The sequence below is a fragment of the Tyto alba genome, unplaced genomic scaffold (genome assembly GCF_018691265.1).
Source record: "Tyto alba isolate M040663 unplaced genomic scaffold, T.alba_DEE_v4.0 Super-Scaffold_18, whole genome shotgun sequence".
Classification (NCBI taxonomy): domain Eukaryota; kingdom Metazoa; phylum Chordata; class Aves; order Strigiformes; family Tytonidae; genus Tyto; species Tyto alba.
Genome location: NW_024881280.1, coordinates 8,418,761 through 8,435,494, shown reverse-complemented (window position 1 = coordinate 8,435,494; position 16,734 = coordinate 8,418,761). Strand labels below are relative to the sequence as shown.

Sequence of the window (16,734 nt, the reverse complement as noted above, 5' to 3'; positions counted from 1 at the left end):
GAGAAAAAACAGCTTTGCTGCAAGGGCTCTCCCTAATCAGAAAGGCAGATACGGAATTACAGGGAGTGCACTACAGGTTCATGTTATGTTGTAAAATAAAAATGGGAAATAACCTCATCTAAATTTAGAAGTTTAATAGCAAAAGTAGAATAAACCAGCTTCCAGTTCCCATTCCACATAGTTGTTCTGAATTACCTTCTGAAAGTACCTCCAGTGATTATCCAGGTGGGGAGTAGCTTATGTATATGTCTGGCTTTTAGGTATCTAAATTTGTAAGAGAGAAAAGTTCCACTGTAAATACACAGTGATTGCTTTTAGCAAGAATTTCCAAGTGTTATCAGAGTGTCAGAGCCCCAGGTCTTCTCTTTAGTATAGGAAATAACTGGTTTCATATTGATTTTGGAATGGTAGGAGGTATGTATACATCTTTTGGTCTTGCCTTGTCTTATTCAAAGACAGAAAAATCCTTATGACTATGAGTTGCCTTGTACCTAAGTTGAAAGAGTCAACATGCTATATGATGTTGTGAATTTCAAATTAAAGATGAGCTCTCTGTAAGTTATGAATATTTCTGTCCTAGTGTTAGTAAGCAAAGAACACCTAAGTGTAGTAATGTTGTTGGAACCATGATAGCCTGAGGATCTTGGAGAAGATTGGTAAGGAAAGATAACATCCTAAAAGAGGATTGATAATTGTATCCATTGATACAATCAGAAAGAGGACAGACTTTTAAGCATTTGGTAGCTTCATGCAGCCACCAATTAAATACTATGAAGTATTTATTTTCATTATTTAGATAGCAAAGACAAGTAAGTTCCTCAAACAAAAAAACATTGCAGTCAAAACATACCACAAAATGTGATATTGTAAAGTTTTCCAAATACAGACTGTGAATCAGTCTGCCTACAGATGGGCGTATAACAAAGGGCTATTCCTTGCATGCTTGAATTCTGAGAGCTTAATCAATAGAAATAACATACATGTGAAAACAGGTGCTTATTTGAAGAGACCATTACTTGCACTGCAGTAGACAGAAACTCTGGGTTGTTGTCATTAGCTTGTGAAACTGAAAGAAAAATATGATTCCTCTAATTAGGCAGCTTTTCAGCTTTGCCTAGCTGACATCATTCTTTCACATTTAGAAGCTATGACAGTCAACAGGATCCTTTCAATGGATTTCTTTGTACTGAGCCCCTGGATGCATGCTCTGCCAATGTGTTTTGTTTCTCACTTTGCAGGTGCTAGTGAATTCCCAGGACTGTGGGAAGCAGCTCCTGGAAGTAGTAGATTTGCTGCAGAAGCACAATTTGGTTGACTCACAGATCTCTTCCTATGATGATAGATTGACACACATCACACAGAGGACAGCAGAAATTGGCAAGGACAGCACAGTTAAACCAGAAGTGCTTTATGCAAAAGTTCAGATGCTTCATCAGCTGTATCAGAACCTTACAGCTCTGAGCAAGTCACGGTAGGGCTGTGCTTATGGCTCTGTTCTTCCTGATTAGGATGGAAAATCTCTCCCTTCATCAGAAGACACAGATTCCCAGCATTTGAAATTTTTCATTTCTCCATTTATAAAGACATAGCACAAGTAACTTGAGTCTCCTGATTGCAGTTGACTGAAAGGGATCACTTACTTTCATAGATGAAGAATAGCTTCATTCTCAGCATTTATTATGACTTGCTTTATGCAAAGTCTGAATAGCATGTGGTTATGTCCTTATCTCCTAAAGGAAGAGGGAAATGTAATTTTGTTTCCTTTGTCTTCTTCCATGAATAAATTAATCTATGACAAAGAGGAGTTAAAGGCATTCAGATTTTGGATTTTCTAAATTTTTTGATTATGCTACCGTTGTCTCCATGGAATCCTAATTCTGACTAAGATACACTGTTTGTTTCAGAAAATCTCAGCTTGAAGACGCTTTGAAGCTCTTTGAATTCTTCCGTGACTGCAAAGAGGAAGAATCATGGATCTCTGAGAAATGGAAGCTAGCAAGAATAACAACATTAGGGAAAGATGTCAGCCAGATTACAGCCTCTATTCAGAAGCACAAGGTATCTTATTTTGCTGGTGGTGCCTTGTCTTTGTATTATAGCAAGATTTTAAAGCATCTATGTCCTCAAGTGTCATGACCAGTGTTTGGAATTTTTAACAAATGTATGGGGTAAGGATTTTTCCCCAAGAGGGAAAGGAAAGGGTAGAGAAGGAATATGTTTCATACTGGACTACAAGTGCAGCTTCTAGTGAAGACACTGTGCTCCATATTAACTCACTTTGGATAGGAGGGAAAGAAGGTTGCTAGTTCCTGTTTGTCGCACCCATCTTTTCTGGCCAAGAAAGATACAGGGAAAGAAAGAGATGGTGAAAAGAAGACAGATATTAGCAGTCAGGATGGATAACACTGTGTGAGCTTACAAATCTGTTACCACTTTCTCTAAGAGCTTGCTGTGGGCTAGTATTAAAAGTTTAGCTATATGAGCTACTACCTCCTTATGGTAAAGAATCACTGTGAACAAGTGAAGAGACCTGTGGACTTGAGAATTTACATGCAAAAACTGAATCAGAAGCCTCTTTTATAATTTTAAGGTATATTTGTGTGCATCTGTGTATTTGTTGCTTCTGGAAGGCGTAAGACAGCTGAATTGGTGGATGACAAACAAGTATCTCCTTCAGAGAAGACTGCATAACAAGCTTCACATCAAAGGCAAAAAGTAGGACAGTAATTTGTGTGGGGGGAACCAAGGGGCAAGCATCTCAGGGATCAGGGAAAAGCCATAGGCATGGATAAGACACAGGGCTCTTGGAAACGTATGCATTATAATAGTGGAGAAAAAGACCCCCTCTTTGCTCTCAGCTGGTGGGGAATGAGTTGTGCTGACATGTCTCCTGTCCTTCTGCTAGGCTCTTGAAGCAGAGTGCAATTCCCACAGGGCCGTGTGTGCAGAGGTGATGAGGAGGGGCTGGGAGCTGAGCCAGAAGAACCCCGCACGCCAGGAGGAGATGCTGAGGCAGATAGACAACCTCCAGAAGTTGTGGCAGCAGCTCCAAGATGAGGTGGCTGATCGCAAAAGCCGCCTGCAGGCAGCAGCTCTCATCAAACAGGTAAGCAGGGCTCTCCTGTGGTGTGTGGTATGGGGGACACAGATGTGGTTCAGTTCTGCCCCATGCCCCCACATGCAGGGCAGTAATGGCAGGAAGCCTTCAGCTGTCAGTCTTCAAAAAGATCTCTGTCAGCAAAGTCTCAATCCTCCTGCAAGCCAGCCAGCTGGGACATTTGAGCATTTGGGAGTTGCTCTAAGTTAAAAATTCTAATGGAAATAGCTAACATAACAGTGCTGATGCGCAGTCTTTCTTGAGGGTGGGATCTGGGTAGCTGTGTGACGTTTCTGTAACATGAAAAAACCCCACCCAAAAACCAACAACAAAAAGAAACATGCCATAAGACTTGGATTGATCATGAATTTCTCAAAGCCTGGGCAATGTTTGCCCTGCCATTCTGATCTACACTTTTGCACCTACAAACATTCACACATTTGCAAATAAAAAACTCCTATAAAAGTAGCATTCACAAATCACATAACATTATCTCAGGTATTCTTATTCTTCCTTTCCTAAGTTTTTTGCTCAATCTTGTTCCCTTAAGATGCTTGAACAAAACTTAACAGCTCTGCTCTTGACAAAGTCTAAATTCTCTCTTCTGTCTAGTAAGTATGACACCATTATGATGTTTTAGTTCTTTCTTTTTCATTCACTAATATGTGTTTTCTTTTTTTCTGTTGTATCTTTATTCTATATCTCAAAATCTTGTTTTGTTTTTTTTACAATCATATCCAGGCAGACTGCAAATTCTGGAAAAAAGAAGAAAGCTTTTGTTGTGGACTGAGTTCATTGTTCATTGTATTCCTTAGAACTTTTAGTAAATATCTGTTGGAATTACATGGTGCCTACCAGTGTTGTGTACTGTGGGTTCCTTTTACCACTGCTGTTACACACCATATAGTTTTAGCTAGCTAGGATTTTTTAAAGAGTTATATAGGAAATTTTTTAATCTATTTACTCATTGTGACTCTGTGAATTATCTGTGCCTGATGTGATCATGAAATACATCACAGATTTAGAGCTACCTTATTCATCGCTTTCAATACCTGGAAGTAGCCTTATAGCTACAGACCTAATGACATTTGTGCCTTATTCATATTTTCAAAAGAAGAAGGAGCTGGATAGGATACTTTCAGGATTAAAACAGGTGTTTTCTTCCCTGTGTCCCTTCAGTACTTTGCTGACATCGATGAAGCAAATTCATGGTTGCGAGAAAGGCAGCCCCTTCTGGCCAGCAAGGACTATGGAAAAGATGAATCGAGTGCCGAAGCGCTGTTGCATCGTCACTTGCGCCTGGAGAAGGAGATTGCAGCCTACTCCTCTGAGATGAGACGCCTGAAAGAGCAGGCTGACATTGCAGCAGAGCAAGCTCCAGCTGCAGTAAGTAGATGAGGGGTTGTGTCACATTTTGCTGAAGAATGTAAATGAAATGTTTTTTAATTATATAAATTATTTTGATTTTTCCAGAATAGAATATTCCAAATGAGCTAAACAAGAGCATTTTTTTAATTCAGAAGAAATTTTTAATTAGAATTGAGGCTAATTTTTAAATGATGAAGTTCATTTGACACTCATAGCCCACCTAGTTAACGTTCTTTGAAATGCAAGAAATATGCTCATCTGCATTAGTTCCCTCTACCAGTCCTCTCAAATACCTTCTCGCTCTATATTTTCATGACATTATTGATTTCAGATTCTAAAAGCAGACATTTAAACATCTTTATATTCTTTCTGCATCCTAATGTAGTGATGAACCACCCCAGAGCTCCAGGAGGAATTTATACCATCCTAGGATGGATGTTTAGGGCACATGGGATGAAGTCAACTTCCGCAGATGCCCCTCTTTTTCACTGACTAGAAAGGGAATTTTGACTGAGATCAGCTCATTTGACAGCAGAGGTCGGGGACATGAATGACATGTTTCACAGCTTGCTTCCTTCAGAGTTCTGTGATGTTTAGCCAAACCAGTTTGAGAGCTATGAGCGCCACTTTGGGTCTTTCCTTTACCTCATTCCACCATTAATTTTTATTAGAACAAAAATTACATTGCTTTGTTATTAAACATGAAAAAGCACGTGACAAGATGGTATAGATGTACAAATAAAAGAATTTATTCACTAGGGATCTTGCAGGCTTTGAAATTAGAAATGTTCATGTACTAAAACGTCACTACGAATAGAACTGTGAGCGTAGTCGATTCCTTAGTTTGTTGGCAATTGTAAAAGTTAAAAAACAAAACAAAAAAACCAATAACCTTGATGTGGGCACAAAATGAGAATTTTTACTTAATCAATATATTTTAAAATGAGCTAAATCAAACTTCTTTAAACAAAACTGAAATATTTTTCAGCTATTTGGTTCATTCTTTCAGTATAAAACAAAGGAAACAGGTTCAAACAAATACTGGAAATGTTTTATTTGAAGAGTTAAAACACTGTGATTTGAACTAGCGAGTCCAAATTTTCTTTCCATGTGAAATTTTTATCCAAATCAGAAATATTCATCCATTGATTCTGTTAAATTTTTCTTCACAGATGGTGAAGACAGAAACTCCAAGTGATTTAAATCAAAAGACAACTAAGCTATCATTCAGTCGAACCTGGGCAACATCTGAAACTGCATTCCCTGGAACCTCCAGTCCAGATGTTCATTTTCTTCCAGAGAACATCTGGAAGACCCAAGATGAAATAGATTCACTTTACATAAATCTACAGAGCGTGGCTGAGGTATAGTATCCCCTCCGATGCTTTGCAACTCACAAATATAGTCAGGTCCAAAGCAATGCAAAGTGAGGTTAAGTGCTGTGCTGGCTTCTGCTTTTCAGTTACTGTGCCTAAGTCCTGTGGGACTTCAAGGCTTGAGATTATCATTGAAGTTTTGCATTAAAACACATTTTATACTTGCAAACTTCCCATTTACCTTGTAGTCTTTTTGCTTGATGAAGAGCAAATTCTTTTGTGTAATATTTTTTTTCTGTAATGTTTACTTGCTGCATCTCCTAAATCTTTGAGCTGTCTTATTTGATACCAAAAAAAAATAAACAACCATAATCTGCATTCTCCATTTATTACTTTTCCCTCCCACCTGACACAATCCTGCCCTAAAGACCAACAGAAACATGTTGTACAGAACTTTTATATATTCCTGAGATTACAGAGGTAAATCTTAGCAGCAGCGAGCAGCACAGTGGTCTTGCTGCCTGTTGGGGGCTGAGCACTCTCCAGCTGCTTCTCTTATGCTTGTAAACCACTGTTGCTCTGGGAGAAAGTACTGTGATCTTGAAATAACATGTTGTGTTCTCTTTCAGCAGTGTCTGTCAAATCTATTAAACCACCACCTGTGTTTTGTAGTTTAAATGCAGGGATTTTCTTAGTCTCTCTTCAAATGGCAAGGAGGTATTACAGCAATACTTATGTCTTTATCTGTTTTACAGGACAGAAAAAAAGCTCTGGAGGAGATGATTGGATATTACCGCTTCTGTAGCTCTTGCGAAGAATTTCAGTCATGGATGAAAGAGAAAGAGAACATTTTCCGGACTCTCCAGCCTCAAGCAGACAATGTGGAGGTCATGCAACAGAAATATCAGGTACCCCTTTTCCCTGCTCACAGATGACACCTTTTAAATCAGGTTGACTTTGGGTGAATAGTTAAAGTTAAGAACTTAAGTTCTGAGATTCTTTTAAGTCATTTCAATTTATGGAGTTGTGCATAGATCAGATATTTCTTTCATATATCTATGTCAAGCTTATTTAAACTTGATGCAATTATGACCCTATAACTTCTCCTATGGATATGGTATCCTGTACAACTATCATGGTACAAAAGGACTCTTTCTGTGGTTTTTCTTATGCCACTTGAAGAAAAATGCCAGATGAAAAAACCCTGCAGTTCACTTGCATCCCAGTGGGGTGAGACATACGTGCATAGATGTAGTGTGCACACCAGAAGAGATCAGGAGGGTTATAGGGGAACTACGTGCACTGGTGTGTATGGTGTCAGCAGACAATGGAGAAGCCAACTGCTAAAGTGGGAAATGAGCAGATAGGACTGATTATTGAGAATCATGTCCATAGAAATGGAAAAAACTCAAGTTCTGCATTCTTGTGTCTTTCCTGGTTTAGAGCTTTTTAACGGAACTGGCTGCAGGCAAAGGCCAGCTGGGAGATATTGAAAACTTAGCTGTTAAATATGGAAAGATCAGTCCCAGCAAATATTCTGAGATCCAGATTTGGCTGAAAGAGATCAACAACAGGTAAAGTTCTACTGATAAAACAGAGGATTGTCTTATGGGGGCAACTGGAGAGCTGACTTTTCACACCCGATCTAGATTACACTGAAAGAATACATGTGTGATAGGTTTTTAACTCCCAGAATTGGCCTGAGGGGAGGTTTTCTTGTGTGGCTGACGTTTGCTGTATTCAGGTGCAGCCGTCACCAGCAGGGAGGGGGGGCAAAGGGGCAGGAGTTCCCTGGGGCCTTGCAGCCAGGGCCTGTCCCACCGCCCCAGCCAGGGACCAGGGCAGGCAGCAGGGGCAGCCCCTTGTCCCTGCAGCCCAACTAGTCTGTGGTGAGGGGGCAGAGCTGCTGCCCAGCCGAGAAACCAGATTTTGTTATGAGGCCTCAGCCTGGGCCAGACTGTCATGGCACAGTGAGGGTTGGCTGCTCCCTTTGGGATGGGGAGAGGGGCCTCAGCAGGCAGGGCTGGTCCCACAGAGAGGCGAGCAGGGCAGGCCTGGGGTGGTCGCGAGGGCCAGAGGTGAGTCCCAATCCTCAGAGCTGCCTAGCAGCCTATTCTCACTGTCACCAGTGGGAAGATGGGGCAGCCCTCAGCTGCACTGTCTCTAGGCTGGCCCTGAGCCTCATGTCACGCCTACGGGACTGGGGGGTGCTTCTACTCCCTTGACACTGAACTATTTAAACTGCAGCAATTTGTGTGTGTGTATGTGTGTTAAAGAACAACTTGAGTCCACCCACAGGTGGGTGGATTCAGAGTGGTTCTGTCTGTATTGCACTGCAGCAGCTGATTTGGTTACTTAAACATCAGGGTGAGGCTGCGGTTCAAAATATTGGAAGGAACATCAAACCCTATTTACCTTCACCAAGTATGTTTAGTATCCAATGTGTACTGGCACCATGCCACCCAGCTGGAACCAAGAGGTATGTCCAGGACCTGATTCTGACCACTTCTGTTTATTGGCATCACGTCCAGTGTGTTCTGGTCACCTAAGCAGAGCCCCCTTTCTTGAAATGGCACTGAGATGAAATTTGAGGTTGTGGGGGAGTGCTAGTGTTCACCCCCTCAGCCCACTTAAGTCCTGATGAAATCTTTACACAAGACTTTTTCTGAATATGTGTAACGAAGGCTATAAATAGAATCTGCTCTTTAGGTGAAGGTAAGTTGTGAGGTAGTGGCTGAGGCTAGATGCAAGTAATCGGGTTATCTCTCTCTAAGGTGGGAATGCTTGGAAACTCTGAAGGAGGAGAAGGGCTCTGAACTGATTGGAGTGGCTGACGTGAGGACATTTCTTCAGGACTGTCAGAGCATAGGAGTACTACTGCAAGACAAGATGGTCCAACTCAGGGATCTGGAACCAGGGAACTCACCTGCTGGGCTGGAGTCAGACAAACGCAAACTGTCTGCAGTTGAGAGAGAGGTCCTGGTGATAGAGAGGAAAATTGAATACCTGAGGAGTGTTGCAAAATCGTAAGGAACCTGCTCTTTGTTTCCATGCTCTTTGCTAGTTCTCTAAGATCATGTTGTAAATTATGGCTATAAAGAGAATAAGCAGCTTGTGAAGTTTCTCTTGAAGTTTCTCTTTGTAGCAACCTGAAGAGCTGTCTTGCCTGCTGGATTGAGGACATCTGTCTTGAGTATGGCTGGGTGATTCATGAAGTGATTTCTTCCAGACGTCACTGTTGTGGGAGGATAAATACCACAAGATTGTTTGTGGCTCTAATTATCTCTACTAACGGGAGTTACTTACACATTTTGAACTAGGTATCATTTAGGTCCTGAAAGAGGGTAATCAGGGGAAGCAAAGATTAAGGAAGAAAGATAGCAGAGAATTGTGCACAGGAGTTTGAATTTGAAATATGAATTTAAAGTTTTTTACTTCTTTAAGTTTTCTGTACATTCAAAATAGGAACGAATCATTGAACTACAACAGCATTACCAGTCTTTCACAGGGATGCACTTTCTGCATTAGAGCATAATTACACCAATCTTTCTTGCTAGTGTGGAGCATTTGTTGCCTTAGCTGCTTTCTTTTCAATGGAAGTGTAAATATCCAAATCCACTCCTTTTAAAGAGTATTGCTTAAAGCTGAAATGCCTGAGGTGCTTATCTAATTAAATGTATTTTATTTCCTCTGGTAGGATTAAGGACACCAACCCTGCAGAGAGCAGAGCCATCACTGAGCAGGTGGAGAACATGGAGAGGCTTCTGGCAAAGCTTAAGCTGGAGACCCAAAAGAAGCAAGACATTCTGCAGTGGGCCCAAAATCAACAGTCCTTCCTGCAGGAGAGCCGCAGGCTCCTGCTGTGGGTGGAAGGCATTCGGGAGAAACTGAGCAGTGAAGAAATGGGTGTGGACATGGCTTCTGCAGAGCAACTGCTGAAGGAACATCAGGACCTGCTGAAAGAAATTAGGTCTCAGAAAGAAAGGTAGAGAGATTATGTCAGGGTGGGCAGAGTGGAGTGATATGACAGTGGTAGCGGGAAGATGAAACACGTCTATCGTGTACATAAATTGTGTATGAAAGTGACGCCAACAGTTTATTCAAATGTTCTTGAAACTTGGTGTCAAAAGGAGACTGGAACACAGAGTCCAGTTAGCTTTTGCATACTTAACCTGATGGCTGATGGAGGGGGAAGAAGGAGCTGTCTGTTTGGAGTAGTATTCATGAGCTCTCCCAACACTCGGATAGTGCCATCTGTGCTTTATTTCAGTTCCCCCAGTCCTTCCCTTCTCTGGCCTTATGCTTCCAGTTACCATCATCTTCAGTTCTCCTTCTGCACCGTTATGAAGTTCCAGATACTGATACCTCTTCTCCCTTTTAATGGGAAAGCCTGCTTATACAGGCTTTCAATCCAAATGGGGAAATCTCACCTGCTGCCTCCAGCATTTATCCCTGAGCAAACAGCCAGCTGCACTTTGTAGTGCACAGCCATGGCTGTCAGGAAAAGAGTGAAAGGGAGGGAGGGAAGCTTAATGTTTAGGCACTGCCAAGAGAGCAAAGAGCTGTGATGAAAGAAGATTAATGTTCCCTCATGCAGTGAAGTCTTACTTTTCTTTTTGACTCTGGGAAGATTTGTGCAGCTGGAAGAGCTAGGATGCAAAGTAATCCACGAACAACCCAGTAACAGCAGGACCGTAGATGTCCACCAGTCCATGGAGAGGCTTGCCAAGGAGAGAAAAGAGCTGGAGAAAATATGGGAACAGAGACAGAAAAAGCTACAGGATGGCCTAGAATTGCAGAAGTTCAATAGGGAGGGAGACCATATCAACGCAGCCCTCTCTGGCCATGAGGCCTTTCTCAGGGGGGATGACCTTGGGGTATGTATAGCAGCTGATTTTGTTTTCTTACTTCATCTCCCCAACCAGGGAATGGCAATAATTTTCTTAATCAGATCTGTTTCCTCATTCTTATGGTCATGGCATTTTAATACTTGAAAACTAGACTTTCAGGTTCTTACTAATGTTCTTATGCTCTTACTCATCTTAATGAGAATGAAGATCATTGTCTCTCAAAAAAATCTTTTTAAACAGCTAGAGTTGTGATTTGTTGCTGTGTTTGTACATGTCACATGGTTTATACACAATTGACTCATCAGTTTGGTGGCTAATCATTAAAAAAAGGTTTTGGCTTGAACATAATATTTTTTTTTTATGAAGTAAAAACCTGACTTTAAAAAAATAAAGCTTTTTCTTTTCATTGAGTATTTTAAGAACATTAAAGCAAATGAAGATAAAAAAACAAATGCAGGCAATATTCATAAGATCAGTGAAGGAGAAGGTTGTGGTATTTCACCATCTTTTATATTTTCAGCTGACACTGAAACTTTAATACTTTTGGATCAACTAAGTAGAATAAAATTTTACTTAGTTACAGACTTCTGTATTGCATGTACCTAGATGTGCCAGAGTGCTGGCATAAATTCAGAATGCAGATTTTCTTAAAAGGTGAAAATGGAACCAGAATGGGAACGTAAAACAGAAGAACCACATATGATATAAACCTAAACACCTGTTGCATTTTGTAGCCCTGATCATCCTTAGACAGATGCAAAATGTATACTATATCTGCTGTCTGAAAAAGAAGGGGGAAAATAAGGTCCATATTTTTTTTTCATTGTTACAGAAACAACATATGACTAAGAAGAAACTTGATCAAATTTTCTTTCTTAAATGCAGGACCATGTAGATGCAGTTCGAAGCCTGCTGAAGCAACATCAGGAATTTGAACAACTACTGATGGTTCTGAAGAGGAGAATTGAAGCACTTAATGAAAATGGCGTGAACCTAATAGAAAGCAGGCACTTTGCATCTCATGTGTGAGTCCAAACTACTTCCTTTTTTATTTAGCTTTAATAAATTACCCAATGTGATTAGGATGAGATGAAAAACTTTCTCTGAGCCAGCATTTAGTTGACCTTCAAGCTGTGATCTTCTGGATGAGGTGTGGAAAAAAGGGATTAAAAAAAAAAATACAGACTTCCTGTAATCTCAGGACAAATAAGTGAAATACCTTAGGTAAAAAGAGGCATTTGACAGAATGCTACAAAAATTTGCCTTGTATCATAAATTACATAAATCATTAAAACTTCTTTAATGTATACTTGTTAAATGCCTACATAAAAAAAATTTTTTCTTCATTTATCCATATCACTTATTAGAATGAATGTTTTTTGTTAAAAAGTTACAGAAGACTTCACAAGGAAATAACTCATCAGGAGCAGCTCCTTCATGTTTTTGCTGAAGCTGAACTGTCATCTGTAATTCCTTTACTGTGCTAGAGCCACTGCGATCTAGTAAGGGGATCTCTGCATAAACAAGAATTAGAAATATAGGGTCAGAATAGACCTCTTGGGTCAAAAAGACCATGTTCTTGTGGTCACAGGTGATAATGTCTTGAAAATTCCCTCCACAAACTTATAAAACTGCTCTTAAAATCTGATTTCTTGCCAACACTACTACCATTAGGCCATTCCAGAGCCTTATTGCACTTACAGAGAAAATTATTAGTTAAGGTAGAATATTTGGGAAAGAGAAAGATCTGGATGTTTTAGTCAAATGTACATGACTGCAATTCACTAATGTAACACAGCTGTACAAAAGGAAAATCCAGAGCAGCTGGCAATCAATAGCTGCTTTCCAGATGAGCCCAGCATGGTTGTGGGACAGAGCTGTATCTCCCATCATCCTGTCAACAGAGATGTTGAACTAGATTCCATTTATATCATAGTCATGACTACAATACAACCAAGGAGAACCAATATGACTAGTACTGTATTGGGCTTCCTGGTTTTCTTGGTAGTATTGAAGAGAGACTGGTCACTCTCCGGCGAAGGTGGGAGCGGCTGATACAAAGCAATGCCAGGAGAAAACAGAGATTGTTGGATTCCCTACAGCTGCAGGTAAGAGAACTGATACTGCAGATTTGGTTAGGCATGTGTAAATTAATTTTGCCCTTTGTATTAATATGGCACAAATCTCAAACTGCTGAACATTCCTACTGTAGCTCGTTTTCTCTTTGGCTGTGAGACAGAGAATTTCACTTTCAAGGGAGCAGGTGATGCATTGGTGATAAATCTTACAAAGCCATAACCATAGCAAAATGCCAAAGCAAAAATGGAGATATTGAATGAAAAATATCAACAGAATATCTTTTCAACTGGATGTTTATTCTGTTCGTTACTAATTATTGTTCTGGGCCTTAATAATTTGGCAGTTATTTATGGTAACTGTACTTTTGGCACCACATTTAGTTTCCAGTGCTGATACAAAGTTAGACTGGAGGATGGGACCACTTATGGTTAAAACAGTCTATTAAAAATGCAAACCTTCACTGACAATTAAAGGCAACAGATTACTAAATGTGGTAAAAAAAGGGACTAAGAGATATTACTCTGAGAGCTTAAAAGCTTGTCAATGGTTCAAGGTCATACATCTTCAGTTAGGACTGTTGAATACCTAGAACAACTTTTAGATGAAAATATACCACATTTCGTAACTGTTAGGGAAGAAAAAAGATATCAGGGCTTGATCCTAACAGCAAGGATGCACTGCAAACTTACACCGAACCAGAAGTTAAATCAATTTAATCCTGTTTGTTTGTGTAAGGAGTTTAATCGTGACGCTGCTGAGCTTTTGATATGGATGGAAGAGAAATACAAGATTGCATCAGATGAATCCTATCGTGATCCAACAAATGTTCTACGCAAGCTGAAGTGGCATGAGGCTGCTGAGAAGGAAATGATGGCTAATGATGAACACTTTGCAACACTGATAAAGGTGAAGGCAGTTTTGGAGCTAAGCCTTCTATCTTGTCCCAAACTTCATAGATGCTGATCTGCTCAAAAAAATGATGTGCTGTGTTTCTCCAGAAAGGAAATCAACTGATTGAAGGCAACCATTATGCTGCAGTTGCTATCCAGGAGAAGATGTCAGAGCTTCAAAAGAAGTGGAAAGAATTGTATGGCAAGATGATAGAGCGAGGTGACAAGCTGAGACAAGCTGGGCAGCAAGAACAGCTCATGGAACTGCTCCAGGTCAGGAGGTTATAGGGAACAGAGGGGAGGAATGGCCTAGGATCCTGGTTCCTTTGTTGTGTGGTCCTCACAAAAAGGAAAATAACAAAATACCATCCAGATAAAAATGCATTTTAAGGTGTCCATTTTGTCTACAGTCTTAGGAGAGAAAACCCAATATAATGCTGACCAAGCTCTCTCCAAAGCTATGAGCAGGGTAACAGTGCCAGCAAAGCACCGAGACACAAAGCTCTTGAACTTGGGCTCAGCACTGCATCTGTTTGGCCATCCTGTGCTGGGAAAACAATCAAAACTCTTTGCATGGGTCAATGCTGTGCAAACATAACCTCTTGCTGGAGTCAGTTTGGGGGTTGGAGGCATAGCACTGTATTAAGTACATTGTCATCCGGGCAAATTGTGTAAGAGGAACAATGTGCTGTGAAGCTGTTTTGATACCAGTATGTCATAGAACTGCTGTTGTGCTGTAGCTACAATCTGAAGCCTTTGAAGATTGATTGATTATTTTGTATTATGTCACTGAAGATAGTTCAAAGAGACTGTTTTTAATGATGTGCATGTGTGTCAGAGAGAAGACTACTCCAAAATAGTGTGCAAAACAAAATATCCCTAGGAGATACCTCTTAGAGACACCTGGCCATCATGCTACCAAAAAAAGGACATGTAAATTTAAAAATTGTGTCCAGGAAGCTGTCATGGGAGGGGCTGAGTGAATTAAAATGATGTTGAAAGGTCAGTATGAATGTGCCATAATCTCTTCCTGGCAGGATGCCAAAAAGAAGATAGAGAAAATTGAGAAAGTTCTTCAGGAATCTGAGACAGGCCATGATTTGCGCTCCAGCCGTGATCTACTGAAGCAGCACAGACAGCTGGAAAATGAGACGCGTGAGCTGGCAGAGAAAATGAACTCTATTGTATCTCATGCAAGGAAAATGGCCACCAATCACTTTGACTCCCAGAGGATTCTGGATGAAACACAGAAATATCTGAAAAGGTGAGGTGCAACTCTCTTTTTGTCTCCACCCCTTGTGACAAATATCATTTTTTTGTTCTACCTTCTAGAAAATGTCCTGTAGTTGATTAGATTTAACCCATATTCAGGAATGATTTCTCCTCCCTGTTGTACCACAACTATACTTTCATGTGCCCCTACACAGCTGCCTCTTGAGTCACCTCAACCTTTATTACAGGACCTTGCTTCTTGCCCGCTGCACTCCTTCTCTAGTCATTTGCTTATTGATAGGTCATCCACTGCTTTCCAAGAGGTGCAGTGATCCAACATTCAATAGTGACTAGTTCCTTAAAATATCACAGGACAAGCCTGGGACTTCAAAAGTGTAAATCACTTTTCCTCTGATTTCATATAGTGTTATCATATAAGTCTACTTGCCAAAAGTAGCCTTCTGGAGAAGGGATTCTTGTATGCGCAGCCAGAACTAACCATTGAAATTTAATTGCAAATAAGCGTCCAGTGTTTTCTAATCTTCACAGTGGTATCAGCCTAATTCCTTTGACAGGAATCAGGATAAAGCTTTGTTTTAACATATATTTAATGGATGACCCCTAGGTTTGAGTCTTTGCAAGCACCACTTGATGAGAGGCGTAAGTTGCTGGAAGCTGCAGTGGATCTTTGTGAGTTCTATCATTATCATGACATGGAACTGAACTGGATTAATGAGCGATTACCCATTGTCCATTCCACCAACTGTGGGAAGTCCTTGGATGTGGCTCAAAGCCTGTTGCAAAAACACAAGGTAACTCATTTAATCGAGTGTAATATAGCAACCTGATCTAGTGAAAGGTGTTCCTGCCCGTGGCAGGGGGGTTGGAACTAGATGATCTTTAAGAACCCTTCCAACCCAAACCATTCTGTGATTCTATGATATTGGCACATTGCATTTCATCCCAGCCTGCAAACCAGCACCTGAATAGTTCTCCTTTACCTTCGGGAAGGCCATTAAAAGCAAAATGTATTGATACACTTTCAATGAGTACATTCACCAATTTCAGCACTAGCCCAACTAAAATGGTTCCAGTGGATTAAGACAAGTCAGCAATGTGGTGATGATTTTCAAAGCAAGCATGAAGTTCCTGTGGGAACTGCAAAATTTGTTATATTTTGCAGTATTATTATTCAGAGAAATTTTGTAGCTCTTCCCATTAAAAGTGAATAAAAAGCTAGTGTACCTGACACTAAATAGAAGAAATTAAGTTTTTGTTTTGTGAGTTGATCTGGGTTGAACATTTTGACTGTTATATGCTCATCCTATTTTAGTAATATGCTTATGGCTTCATTATACATGCAGTCTTGAGGTATGTGCATGCTAGATTCTCTAGGAGAGCATAAAACAACCCTTTAATGTTCATTTTAGTTCTATACTGCTTGCAAAATGATTTGAACAAACCACAGTCAATGTATTTATAACAACAATTTAACACTGATTTCTGGAGAGTTTGATTCCTTTTACCAGTTCCTCACAGCCAGAAGGGCACATCAGAGCTGCCCTGCATCACAGGCAACACGATTTTGCAGCACCTGGATTGCAAGTTCCATGAGAGAGGTTGTAAGACCAGTGAGGAGGCTTTATGGAGCAGGAGTGTAATGATTTTTATGCCACTGTTGACAATTCTGTCAGTAGAGTCTCTCTTCCCATCATCCTCCAGCCCATTCACCCTCTGCGATGTTTTATTTTCCCATCAGCAGCCCAACACTCTTTTCTGAATCCCCCAGCTTTATGTGTCACCCCTTCTCCTACTCCATCTCCCAAACCTCCCTGGCTGCTGGCCAGGGAAAGGGGCAGGTGCATGGTAAGGAGAAGGGGTAGAACCAGTCCAGAGCACCAGGCTGAGGACTTTGGTGAGTA

General features: G+C 40.6%; 1 protein-coding gene across 2 annotated transcripts in view; it reads left to right on the top strand.

The window, feature by feature from the left end:
- Window positions 1–16,734, top strand: part of SPTBN5 (spectrin beta, non-erythrocytic 5) — a 97,827-nt gene that overhangs the window by 11,023 nt on the left and 70,070 nt on the right. For both annotated transcript variants that reach the window (XM_032990105.2, XM_032990104.2), the window contains 16 exons: window positions 1,239–1,471; window positions 1,905–2,058; window positions 2,906–3,106; window positions 4,277–4,483; window positions 5,638–5,829; window positions 6,537–6,689; window positions 7,225–7,355; window positions 8,556–8,807; window positions 9,479–9,766; window positions 10,412–10,658; window positions 11,517–11,656; window positions 12,640–12,739; window positions 13,446–13,616; window positions 13,709–13,873; window positions 14,638–14,864; window positions 15,438–15,624. In XM_032990105.2, coding sequence (XP_032845996.2) covers window positions 1,239–1,471; window positions 1,905–2,058; window positions 2,906–3,106; window positions 4,277–4,483; window positions 5,638–5,829; window positions 6,537–6,689; window positions 7,225–7,355; window positions 8,556–8,807; window positions 9,479–9,766; window positions 10,412–10,658; window positions 11,517–11,656; window positions 12,640–12,739; window positions 13,446–13,616; window positions 13,709–13,873; window positions 14,638–14,864; window positions 15,438–15,624 — 3,048 coding nt within the window. The remainder of the gene's footprint in view (window positions 1–1,238; window positions 1,472–1,904; window positions 2,059–2,905; window positions 3,107–4,276; window positions 4,484–5,637; window positions 5,830–6,536; window positions 6,690–7,224; window positions 7,356–8,555; window positions 8,808–9,478; window positions 9,767–10,411; window positions 10,659–11,516; window positions 11,657–12,639; window positions 12,740–13,445; window positions 13,617–13,708; window positions 13,874–14,637; window positions 14,865–15,437; window positions 15,625–16,734) is intronic.